Source organism: Podarcis vaucheri, assembly GCF_965113315.1.
Source record: "Podarcis vaucheri genome assembly, chromosome: 3".
Lineage (NCBI taxonomy): Eukaryota > Metazoa > Chordata > Lepidosauria > Squamata > Lacertidae > Podarcis > Podarcis vaucheri.
The window spans coordinates 124,094,922-124,107,641 of record NC_138761.1 but is presented as its reverse complement, the minus strand read 5'-3'; the positions used below and the strand labels follow the sequence as shown (position 1 = coordinate 124,107,641).

At 47.8% G+C, this 12,720-nt stretch overlaps 1 protein-coding gene across 1 annotated transcript in view; it reads right to left on the bottom strand.

The window, feature by feature from the left end:
• Nucleotides 1-1,773: 1,773 nt before the first annotated feature.
• TRAM2 (translocation associated membrane protein 2) overlaps nucleotides 1,774-12,720 on the bottom strand; it is a 49,041-nt gene continuing 38,094 nt past the window's right edge. The window contains exons 6-11 of the mRNA XM_082216485.1: nucleotides 11,903-11,987; nucleotides 11,208-11,278; nucleotides 9,415-9,519; nucleotides 8,723-8,866; nucleotides 7,301-7,479; nucleotides 1,774-6,499 (exon numbers count right to left, since the gene is read on the bottom strand). Of these exons, the coding sequence (XP_082072611.1) occupies nucleotides 6,426-6,499; nucleotides 7,301-7,479; nucleotides 8,723-8,866; nucleotides 9,415-9,519; nucleotides 11,208-11,278; nucleotides 11,903-11,987 (658 nt within the window). The 3' untranslated portion in view covers nucleotides 1,774-6,425. The remainder of the gene's footprint in view (nucleotides 6,500-7,300; nucleotides 7,480-8,722; nucleotides 8,867-9,414; nucleotides 9,520-11,207; nucleotides 11,279-11,902; nucleotides 11,988-12,720) is intronic.

The following is a 12,720-nucleotide window of genomic DNA, read 5'->3' as shown; positions in this document are numbered from 1 at the left end:
GCCTCGCAAGACGGAAAACTCGCTAGACGAAAGAGTTTTCCGTTTTGGAGGTGCTTCGCAAAACGAATCTCGTATGGGCTTGCTTCGCAAGACGAAAATGTCTTGCGAGTTCCTGCTGGTTTTTTTTTCCTTCCCCCCCCCTTTTTCTAAGCTGCTAAGACACTTTTATCAGCTGATCCGATAAGATGATAAGCTGCTAAAAGCCGCTAATAGTGCTAATCCTCTAATCCGTCAATGGGCTTGCTTCGCAAGACGAAAAAACCGCTAGACGAAGAGAATCACAGAACGGATTCTTTTCGTCTTGCGAGGCACCACTGTACTTTACTATGCCACTTACCACAACTACGTAATTAGATTTTCTACTCCAGAAGTGACCCCATGTCTGCTGTTCAGCAACATCCCCCTGTACTGACCCACATTTGCTGTTTGATCGGCAAGGGGGTGCAAAGGGGAGACTATTCAAACGTGAAGTAATTTGTAGCTGCGGTCTGGTCAGGGCTGCCTGGGACGTTTTGCTGCTAGAGGCAAAACAGGTAATCTACCACCTTGCAGTCTCCCTCCACTGGTCGCTTACTGGGGTGTGCAACGCCCCCCCCCCCGGCTGTCTGGGGTCACATGGGTGGTTCTGGCTCTGTTGTGAACCACAATACATCCGAGCATTGCTTTTTTTCTAGGAGGACGCAGACCCTTAAACATTTTGTGAATCCAAGTTTGGCCTCATTGAGGGGCAGCATTTCAATATGATTAGGAAAATGAGAGCACCCCTAAACATTTTTTTTAAGGAAAAAAAGCACTCCATCCGAGTGCTCCTAGGACCTTTGTGGTGAAGGGCAGTACCAATTTAATATCCTCCACTTTCTCCAAGGAGCACAAGATGGCATAAATGGCTCTTTTCTTTATCCCCATTTTATCGTCAGCCTAGCCCTAGGAGGTGGTTTATCTACAAGACCCAGTCAGGTTTCAAAGCTCCACAGATCAACGTCCTTTGTAGGCTGGGGTGTAACTGTGGGCCATCTGAAGAGTTGCCTTATACAGTGTGACTGTTCGTCTCAAGTAGCAGAGTCTTACTTTGGTAGCAGCTCTGTCTCAGAGGACTTTCCTGCTAAAAGATCCTGCTGGATTCAGCCCATGGATTTCAAGCAAGAGTCTGAGAGGTAAGGTAAAGGGACCCCCGACCGTTAGTTCCAGTCATGAACAACTCAGGTTGCGGCGCTCATCTCGCTTTATTGGCCGAGGGAGCCAGCGTACAGCTTCCGGGTCATGTGCGCAGCATGACTAAGCCGCTTCTGGCGAACCAGAGCAGCACACGGAAACACCATTTACCTTCCCGCCAGAGCGGTACCTATTTATCTACTTGCACTTTGACGTGCTTTTGAACTGCTAGGTTGGCAGGAGCAGGGACCAAGCAATGGGAGCTCACCCCGTCGCAGGGATTCGAACCGCCGACCCTCTGATCAGCAAGTCCTAGGCTCTGTAGTTTAACCCACAGCGCCACCCACGTCCCTCTGTCTCAGGACTTTCCTGCTAAAAGAGCCTGCTGGTTTCAGCCCATGGATTTCAAGCAAGGGTCTGGGGAGTTAGCAAGGACTTAAACCAGGACATTTCTACAGCCAACCTCCCCAAAATGTCCAGCCTGGACCTCCAGCTTAGTCAGACAAACTGGAGACTGAGCTTTCCATGCCTGGCCTCACAACAAAGGAGACCTTTTTGCTGAGGTGACTGATGTCAAGCCAACGCGTGTTAGTGGTGAATGCATGTGCACGAGTTCTTGAGATCTTTCTATGCCTTTTTATTTCAGAAAATATTGTGTCACAGATAGCTTTGATAAAAGTTGTTCCAACAACAAAAATTAATACATACTTTAAGGTTTTCAATGGTATAAGGGGAAAAATAATTGACAAGGAATTCCTGAAAAAAGTTGTCCTCTCCTTCCCACCCCTCCAGAGCCATCAAGATGAAATGTAAAATATGGAAGAACAGGCCTTTTATTTCAGCTTCCTGACTTAAATTTGGTCCATAATATTAACACACACCCCGCCACAACGGGTACACATTCAACACCATATTCTGTTGTATACTTTGCAACAATTCTGACGTAGTTGTGCACTCAGGATAATAAAAGGCTACACTTCTGGAAGACACAAAATCAGGAATAGAGGTAACTGATTTTTACCTGTAGTAGTAGAGAATGACCATCTGCCACCTCTGATGTGTTTTACAAGCATTTACCTTTTGTTCGAAAATCGAAAATCACAGAACACGTAAGGATTGTGTGGGCAGAAGAGTTGAAAGGAATTCTGTTTTCCTAACCGCTTTACCAGATAGGCACTTTAAAAACAAGCAAAACCTAAGCTATTTTAAAGAATACAATTTTTAATGCCCTGCTGTATAAATACCTATATACTGAGCTTTGGAACGCTTGTGGTTAGACCTGCAATCTGATCTACCTAGGACATGAGGGGCAGGAAAAGGACTGTGAGGTTACCTCTCTCAACCCAGAACAGGTAACAAAGGATAACTCCCCGCCTGGGCAAAAAGTAATAATAATAAAAACCATCACATTAGATAAACGCCCTATTTCCTCCTCCCAGAGTCAGAGCACTCACAAGTGACCACAGTTCTAGGTGAGCTTTTTATTGTCCAGCCTGGGAGGAAAACCACGGGACAAGGAGGGGTGTTAACAATCAAGTAGCTAAGAGCTCAGTGCTATGTGGGATAGCCTTTTCCTAGCTGAAGGCACCCCTCAAGGTCAAAATGCACTTGGGGTGTTGTTTAATTATGCTTCGGTGGGTGGGGGACTCTAAAAAAGACATGCACTGCAGCTGCTGAGATGGCAATCTGAAGCAGACCACCAACGCAGGGGAGACAGAGCTGGGACTTGGCCCCCACTTTGATAGGCACCCTTTTCTTTCCCTTTTTCAGGGTGTTTTTTTAGCAAAAGGCAGAGCTAAGGAAACCTACACACACAGCTTCTGCTTTAAACTGCAGCCTCAGTGAGCGACTGCATTAAAAACACACACACAAAAGAACATAACTATACATAACACCTAGTTCTGTTCTCAGTCGCCACAAAAGGACCGCAAGAACAAAACGAACGAGACTCCTTGCAGCTTCTGCATAAAGTTTCAGAATGAAAGGTAGTTGTCTAGAATTAAAAGCAGGCAACTGAATCTGGTCAGCTGTGGAACTAAGAGTACATGTTTGCGTACTGAGGCTTGTGCTGCAATACAGCAGAGACACTTTCCACTAAGGTACTTACTAAGGAACACCTACCTATAGTATCAAAAAAGGCATAGAAAATTGAGGCAATGTGTTCAGCAAAAGCTGTCCCTTTTATGACTAGCTAAACTGGTGTACAAATGTCAGGGGGGGCACACTACATGGAGAGACATACAGAAGAAAGGTACAAAAGGCTACACGGCAATGTAAGGCACTTGTATTGTTCTGCAATATGCTACACGGTGGCTTGACAACTTTGTGCAGGAGGAAGCAAGGTTGTGCAGGCTGCTTTGTGCACCTTTTAAAAGTGATCCTCTGAGCTGCCTTGGAAGACATATGGCGCCGGTTGCTGCCAAGTCAAGGCAGCTCTGTTTGGTGTGCTGCAGCAGCTTGGGATCTAGAACAACAAAGTAAGGAGAGGTCCCAACTTAAAACAGTGGTGTCTCTCTTTGGAGCAGTTCCAACCATGCTAAGGAAGGTGGTGGGCAGAAGGAAGGCAGGTCTGGCTCCCATTAGGCTCAACCAACAGAGAGCGGCCTTCACAGCTGCGTCCTGTCGGCTCAGCCCACTTCACCTGACCTGCTTATAGCACCATCGTCCACCCAGCATCGCCCTTCACTCCTATTCAAAAAAATATACAGATGAGGTATATTTGGGACTCAACAAGGAGCGACAGGCACACGCTGGTAAGTTTGGCTTCGGCTCAGAATGTCCCTAGTCTGGACATTCCAGGTTTTGGAGGAAAGGGAAACGGACGTCTCCAGGTACGCTCCCAGGTAGCGCCAGAAGTAAAAGAAGGAGGAAACGAGAGTGTTTCAACTCCTCATACTTGGTAACGTTCCCAAAAGCTGTGCAACCGGTGGCCAAGCCAGCTCAACCAAGCCCCTGCCTTGGCTGCCCCTCTGTTTTACTGTCCTGGAACATGAGATACAAACACAGCTTGGTGGGTTAAAAGTTACACCGACTCAACTGAAGGACACTACGGGATAAGAACGTGTGCACAAAAATAGAAAGCTGGAAATCAAACCAGTTACTATAAAAGATCCCATTTTTTGGGGGGGGGGGAAATATTTAAAATAATAAACCAGGCATCTGGTGGCTTGAACACCGTGAAGAACCACCCGGTCACTCGCTCGCTGTGAAGGGCTGCTGAACAAGCTGCCATTCCCTAGTCTGTGTCAACCCTTTGCAGAAGCCTAAATCGGGAGGAAATGCTGTTGGGATCAAGAATGCAGCGGAGAATGGCACAGGGGAACATCCACCACCATTTATGGCACAGGAGAATGGACGCTTCAAGCCCCCAGTGTCTGAGGCACGAGGTTTCTAAGTAGCGCTTGCTGGAAACGGCAGCTGGGCTCCAGTCCTGCTTGCAGGCTTCCCAGGGGCCCCTGGCTGAGAACAGGATGCTGGACTCAATGGGCTACAGGGCTATAGGGCATAAGATGCTCTTATGTTCTTAAAACACGTGCAAGGTGATCCAGTTGCACTGGGGGCAAAGGCAAGTCTCAAAACTAACCTTGCAGACAGAAGCAGGCGCAACTGCACTAAGGAGGACAGCGGATACCGTTCCCTGAAAACCAAAAAGGGTAGCAGTACAAAGAAGCTGTCAGTTCTTCTTGGGTGAAGGACCCATTCCCTCTCCCAGAACACACTTCTCACCGTTAGTTCCACTTCAACAAAAAGAGGAAGTGTAGCAGTTAGAGAAGGGTGGCCCCCGAGGTAGACTGTACACTGAATGCCCCCCACCAGCTTTGAGAGTAGGTGACAGTAGATGGAAAGCAGTTTCACCCATGGGAGAGATTTCCTCTCACCACATTCATAACATGTCCACATATTAAGGGTGTGGAAGAAACCTATGTAGGCTTAGAAGAACACCATTCTCAGGAGCTGCAAGGAGCAGCCAGAGTGGAAATGGGTTCAGATCCCCTTGGACAAAACCTGTGAAAAAGTAGGGGGGTGGGGACGCCTGGAAAACAGAAGGCTACGGTTGCCATCCTAAAGGCACTCGCTGGGGAAGAACAAGAGGCTTACTTCTGAGCAAACTTGCATTGAATACGCTGTAGAGGCAATAATATTGCTGTCCTATGTTGGTATGGGTGGACCACTTGAACATGACAGACCCAGTCATAAAGATCACACCAACACTTCATGAAAGAAACTTGCTGCAGAGGAAACAAAGGCACGAGGAAACTGTCCGCATGCTAAGTAAGGAGGTCACAGACCACCGACAGACGTCTGCCCTGATCTGCTATTTCAGTGAGCAGTGAATCTTCTCCCTGGACTAAGGCACAGTCGGCTGAGGATGATTCTCAAGGCCTGGGGAGATGCAAAGCATGTCTGACACATACCAAGCTGCCAGGCCAGCAGGTCTATTTGTTGGTGTTTCAGGAGAATGCAGTAAATTCTATTTTTGGCTAAGAGGAAGCGGTATTGGAGAGAAACTGCGCACATCTGTCCACTTCTCCAGAATGCAACTGGCTAAAATTTCAGTCTCTGCAAATAGGCATAGCACAACCCAAAAGTTACATACATACTAAATTATTTTTGTGCACTTCGCCATCATGTTGTGAAGGCCTGGCACATTCTAAATGTTCCGCTAAGATTACTAGATATGTAACAGAATTAGGAAATTCAGGCAGAGAAGGGACTTTAGAGGTTTGCTCCATTTCCCCCTCCAATGCCATTTCCCACAAACTCGCTGTGCAAGAGTGCATTGTCTGAAGGGGACAAACCTCCACATACTACCCAAATGTTCTATTGTCCCGGCAACGAAGCAAATCATGTCCTACAGATGCCACCTCTCCAAACCACGAGATCCGGCGAGAGTGAGGTGGGTGATACTAAGTCAGGGAATGGGTTTCCAAGGAATAATTGCTTACAAAAACATCTCTGGGTGCAGGAAAAGCAGCAAGAATACATTGGAGGACAGATTAAAATGAGCAATAAGAAAATACACTGGCTGAGGAAGGTGTTTGTTTCGTGTTCTGAAGCCCCGCTGCGGATGGAGAGGGGCTTTTTGGTTACTGCAAACTGTCTGGAGGCAGAGAGAGAAGGGGAAAGAGCTTTTCGGTGGTACGTTGATTCAAGCCGTTTGAAACAGGGCTTGGTGAAGACACAAGGGAAGGAGCTGCTTCTTATTCCCAGAGTCCTTAGTCTCGCATTTTCCATTTCCTCCTCCAAGATTCCTTGAAGACTGTGCTTTGGCTCTAGGGAGACTTGATTTTCTTGGTCCGCGGCGACGTACCATTTTCTGCTTTCACCACTCCATTTTCATGGTAGCCTGAGGTGTGGGGAGAAGGGGAAAATGGTATTTTAATAAAAGGCTTCAATAGGTGCTTGTACAAGGCTTTTAAAGACTCAAAGAATGGAGTCTGGAATGCTGTATTTGCTACTACAGTTTTAGGGTGAAGGCAGTGTCCCCCACCCCCTCAGCGAACTCTGACAGTTCACATTGTCCCCTGAGGTTTTCCAAAGCCACAAGTATGGGGTTTGGTGGCATGAGAAGAACTGCTCTACAGGAAACATAGCTGAGGCTCCTGGCAGATTTATCCAATGATGTCGTTGGCTTAACTGGTCATATTCTGCCGTCCCTCCAAAGATCCAGCAGTAGTTCACCTATGGCTCTCACACATTCACCTATCCAGGAAATTTGCAGTGCCAAAAAAAATTGCTTGGGCAGCATCATGTGAACCAAAGACTATTATCTTGCCCGTTAGACCCCAGGGAGTGACTGGGTGAGATTGGGGGGGGGGGGAGCTGCAAGGGAACCAATAGGTGTCTCTGTGCCACTAATCCTCCCCACCCCAAAATGTGTGTGTTCTAGCTGCGGCAGCTGCTTGGGATCCAGCCAAGTCCAGCCTGTTTCAGCAGAGCTCATCGCACAGACCAGAAAAAGGCACATCGCAAGCTGCCTCTCACACCAGGTAGGGCCCCTGCTTCCTCTCGCTCAGTACTGCCTGCGCTGAGCAGAAGCCGCTTCCAGGCAGGCAGCCTCTCTGAGGGGATGCAGTGCACACGCTCTCCCACACAGCGCTCAGAGCTCAAACCAGACACAGGTGTGATGCCCCAGCAGGATGCTCACCTGACTCCCTTTTGATGGTCTTCAGCTGCTGCTTGCCATGGGTGGCAGCCGCAGCCACAGCGGCTTTTTTCCTAGCGCTCTGCTCATTCCAGTACTCCCGCCAGCGCCGCAGCTGGAAGTGGATGAAGCGCCACATCATCCAGGCCTGTGAGAAGCACACCAGAAGCAGGACGCACATCCTGGGGGAAGCAAGCAAGGGAAGGCAGGCTGTGACTGAGCAAGGAGCCGGCCGGCTTCAAAGGGGCGCCCCGGGGAGTGAAAGAGGCTGCCCATTTAAACACCTGCCTTTCCGTATCGAAAGCCCTGGGGAAACCTAGACTGAGGGCTGGCACACCCGAGTTATCAACTCTGCCACTGCCCATCTTGGGCTGGTGGGCATGCACATTTTGCTTTGATCCACAGCCAGATCTCACATGGCAGTGTGTGAAAAAAATATTGAAGATAATGGTGGACAGCTTCATTCAGAGGACTTGTTTCCAGGGAGAAGCTATTTGTGCTTGTTTACCCTCAGAACAAGTGGGACATGGGTGGCATTGTGGGTTAAACCACAGAGCCTAGGACTTGCTGATCAGAAGGTTGGCAGTTCGAATCCCCGCGACGGGGTGAGCTCTGTTGCTCGGTCCCTGCTCCTGCCAACCTAGCAGTTCGAAAGCACGTCAAAGTGCAAGTAGATAAATAGGTACCGCTCCGGCGGGAAGGTAAACGGCGTTTCCGTGCGCTGCTCTGGTTCGCCAGAAGCGGCTTAGTCATGCTGGCCACATGACCCAGAAGCTGTACGCCGGCTCCCTCGGCCAATAAAGCAAGATGAGCGCTGCAACCCCAGAGTCGTTCGCGACTGGCCCTAACGGTCAGGGGTCCCTTTACCTTTACCCTGAGAACACCAGAAGCTTCAGCTAGACTGGAACCCCATTCAGGCATTACTCAGGTAATGTAAACTTTGGGTAACGTTACCGGCAAACCCGGAAATGTTTTGCTGTTCACGCATGTGCAGAAGCGGTTTACCGCCATGCGCGCATGCGCAGAAGCAGTACACGTGGTAGCGAAAACTTTGGGATACGGCGGACCTCCAGAATGGATCCCGTTCACAACCAAAGGTACCACTGTATATTCTAAACAAAACTATGGCACTTCTCTTATGGCTACAGGGCACAGTCAAGTACTAGTTAAGAGGTGCCCACTGCAGTCAACGCTGGTGCCAATTTAACACTTAACCGTGTTTAAAACCTGCAGGGGAAAGGGAGGACACAAATCCTGTACTTTATGCCATGGGAAAGAGATGGGAGCTGGACTGACTGGGAGGGAACTGTACTTCTCCTATGCATTACTTCTGCACCAGGCCTAAATAGATGGAGCCCTGAACTCATCCAACATCCCTGTCCTAGGAAGCCCACCTCCCAGAAACAACATGCGCCCAAGCCTTACCTGAAAAGTAAAGTGTTGAAGTTTCCTTTCTCGGGGTCAAACGCCTGGTTCTCCACTCGAGCCAGCCCAAAGCCAATGACCAGCACAGATAGGGTGAGCGTGAAAAGCCGGGAAACGACGAACACCACTGCCCAAGCATTAAACCTTGTGGAATTAAGCAGGAGACATATTCGACATTTCAAAAGAGGGATACTTGCCATGCCTCTTAGGTGGGCATTTTTAATAATGTATACAGGAGCTGTCAAAGACTGTCAAGAGGCAGTAGTAGCGATTCAGAAGAAATGCATTGTGCAGGTTATTTAAGTGGTGCACCCACAAAACACTACACTGAGCTGTAGTCAACTATGTCCTATTCAGAGTAACCTATTGAAATTAACAAAACTATGGTAGTCGTCACTTAATTTCAATGGGTCTACTCTGAATAGGGCTAGCACTGAATGCCACCTATTGGGTGTGATTCAACTAGTGAGTCCCATCAGTAGACGTTATTCAGCAATTATGTTAGAAGTCTTTCTTTCTTTCTTTCTTTCTTTCTTTCTTTCTTTCTTTCTTTCTTTCTAATTCACATCTAGAGTATAACAGGAGATGATACTGCAAAGGCGCATCTAGTCTTAGAATTCCCCAGACATTTGCTAGTGAGCCTCAGAGGCCGAAAGGAAAGTCATGCTTCACCCACACAGAAGAGCACTTACAGCTTCTCGTTGTTTTCATCTGTGAAGTAGAACAGGCGAGCCATATGGAAAAGGAATTCAGCTACGTACTGCAGCAGCAACAGGATGAGTCCCAGGCGTGTGAGGCTGGAGAAAGGGAAGGACAATGGTGATTGCGGCAGAAGGGATGAAGACCTTTTGAGCCTCCTCCTCCCTCTCCCTAGCATTTTACCCCAAGATTCCCCTCAGGGTCCCTTCCGACTCTATAGATCTATGAATTAAAAGGCTGTGCTGCAATCATGGAAACTATCAGACGAATCAACTTTGATTCCACCTCGGCACGAGCCTGGCTGCAGGAGTTGCCAGAAGGAGGCATACAAGGCGCCATCCTTGAGTGGATAGACTCCTAAGAGTGGTTTGTGTAGGGTTTTTACCCCTTTGTCTTTTCTTCTCCCAAATATATCCCACAAAGCGGTGGAAGTTTTGGACCACTTTTCCTTCCCCGAGATGGGCTGCCTTCCCAGGTTAGAGAGCCCCATCTGCCCCACACTTCCCTCTACAGCACGTGCAGAAACAGCCTTCTTGACCGTTGGACCCACTATGTTTGCAACATAATCATACAACAAACAATATATTATACAAAAAATTAAGAGTGACTAGTGGGGTGCAGAAGAGTGACTAGTGGGGTGCCACAGGGTTCTGCCTTGGGCCCGGTCTTATTCAACATCTTTATCAAAGACTTGGATGATGGACTCAAGGGCATCCTGATCAAATTTGCAGATGACACCAAACTGGGAGGGGTGGCTAACACCCCAGAGGACAGGATCACACTTCAAAACGACCTTGACAGATTAGAGAACTGGGCCAAAACAAACAAGATGAACTTTAACAGGGAGAAATGTAAAGTATTGCAGTTGGGCAAAAAAAATGAGAGGCACAAATACAAGATGGGGGACACCTGGCTTGAGAGCAGTACATGTGAAAAGGATCTAGGAGTCTTGGTTGACCACAAACTTGACATGAGCCAACAGTGTGACGTGGCAGCTAAAAAAGCCAATGCAATTCTGGGCTGCATCAATAGGAGTATAGCATCTAGATCAAGGGAAGTAATAGTGCCACTGTATTCTGCTCTGGTCAGACCTCACCTGGAGTACTGTGTCCAGTTCTGGGCACCACAATTCAAGAAGGACACTGACAAACTGGAACGTGTCCAGAGGAGGGCAACCAAAATGGTCAAAGGCCTGGAAACGATGCCTTATGAGGAACGGCTAAGGGAGCTGGGCATGTTTAGCCTGGAGAAGAGGAGGTTAAGGGGTGATATGATAGCCATGTTCAAATATATAAAAGGATGTCACATAGAGGAGGGCGAAAGGTTGTTTTCTGCTGCTCCAGAGAAGCGGACACGGAGCAATGGATCCAAACTACAAGAAAGAGGATTCCACCTAAACATTAGGAAGAACTTCCTGACAGTAAGAGCTGTTTGACAGTGGAATTTGCTGCCAAGGAGTGTGGTGGAGTCTCCTCCTTTGGAGGTCTTTAAGCAGAGGCTTGACAACCATATGTCAGGAGTGCTCTGATGGTGTTTCCTGCTTGGCAGGGGGTTGGACTCGATGGCCCTTGTGGTCTCTTCCAACTCTATGATTCTAATAAACAAAGGGCTTAGGCAGGTCCTCTTAGAAGACTGGAACCCAATTTAAAACCGAAGCAAATTATACAGCTTTGGAGCTGCAGACAGAAAAACGCTGGAACTATTTATTAGGAGTTCCTTTTAACCTGAAGAGAAAGCAGGTGTGCAACATTGCCATGTTGAAGACGGTGGGACCCGCAACACTTACTTCAAGAGGTATGCTCCAGCTATATGAACTAGATAGAGGCTGATATATTGCAGCTGACGAGGAATCTCTTCCTGCAAAGAAAGGGAAGACCATAAGAAGCCAATGTGCATCATAAGAGGCAATGACTGGCTGCATCTAACACAGACGAAGTAGAGCAGGCGCAGTCAAATGCACGGCCTTGGTGCATCTTGCATCAAAGAAATCCGCATGCCAGTACAACACACTGCTGCACTTCCACAAGGCTTCTTTTCAATACCATGGAGATATTCAAATAAGTTAGTGGGAGGGTGTCTTTCACACACCACTAGAACCTGAGTAGGAGAGCAGGAAACGTGCTTTTCCAAGTATTTTCTACAACTCTGAAAATGTAAGAAAAAGCATCAACTTGGAAACTTCTTTATCAGTTTAATATTATTTTAAACATGCATTCGATTTTTTAAAAAAAATTTGTATAAAAGAAACATATTTATTTCGCTTTGTATTTAACAACTCTGCTGGTAACGATGGGTGAATGGAATCTCATGCGGACACGTGAGGGGGTTGGCAGAGGAGGGACTGAACTCTCTCGCTCACCCACTGGCTTAAAAAATGCAGCTAGTAGCTTTTGTGGCCTCATCGGCACAACACCCACCCACCCACCTCTACTGGCCTCCTAAGAACCCTAAGAGGAAGTTAGTTAGGATGATGGTACTCACCTTCCGCACCTTTTGGAAATATAGTTCAGGCAGTGCATGCAGCCAGTAGGACAGCTGGCAAAGGTAGAAAAACTTGACCTGGAACCTAATGTTTAAAAAGAAGAAGTGCATTTCTTAAGCATCCACATGAAGCAAAACATTTTTTGCCTTTCTCCTTCCTGACTGTGAGGTCCTCCTTTTGAAGCTTAACGGTAGAGATGTTTCAGAAACGGAGGATTCCTGAGACTGTCTTAGTGGATGAAAGCTGGCCACTGACCCTTGGCAACTGCTGCTGCAAGATATGTTGTGACGAAGGGGGAGAAGGGAAACAAATCACTTCTGCTAATCTGGTGCGCTCTGGCAGGCGAGGAAGCAGGTGGCCGCATCCTAGCTCTGTGCTGGGTCCCAGGCAGAGATGTGAGTTTGCCAAAGTGGCGCTTTCATGGCTGTGCAGCTGTCGTGAACTGCTGAGAGGCACCACTAGAGGGATGACAACATAAGCGGCAGCCTGACTTGGTTATAATTCATGCTCAGTGACGACAACTCAGGAATCGGACGTATCATTGACACATAGACTATGGAAAAACTACACACCGTAGCCAAACAATATTTATTTAGGACCCGAGGGGCAGCCAAGGATATTGATAGGATTCAGGACTGAGGCTGATGAGACAAAAGAGTTTAAGTTCCAGAATACCTGCACAGCCTAGTAGAAGAGTGGCCTTGTGGAATCAGGAGCAGCTTGTTTCTAATGCCAGCTGTGAGGGTCTCTGGGGTAGCTTTTATGCCTGTTAAGATGCTCTGCTTTACAGTAACACTGAAATGTTCTCAGGATATGG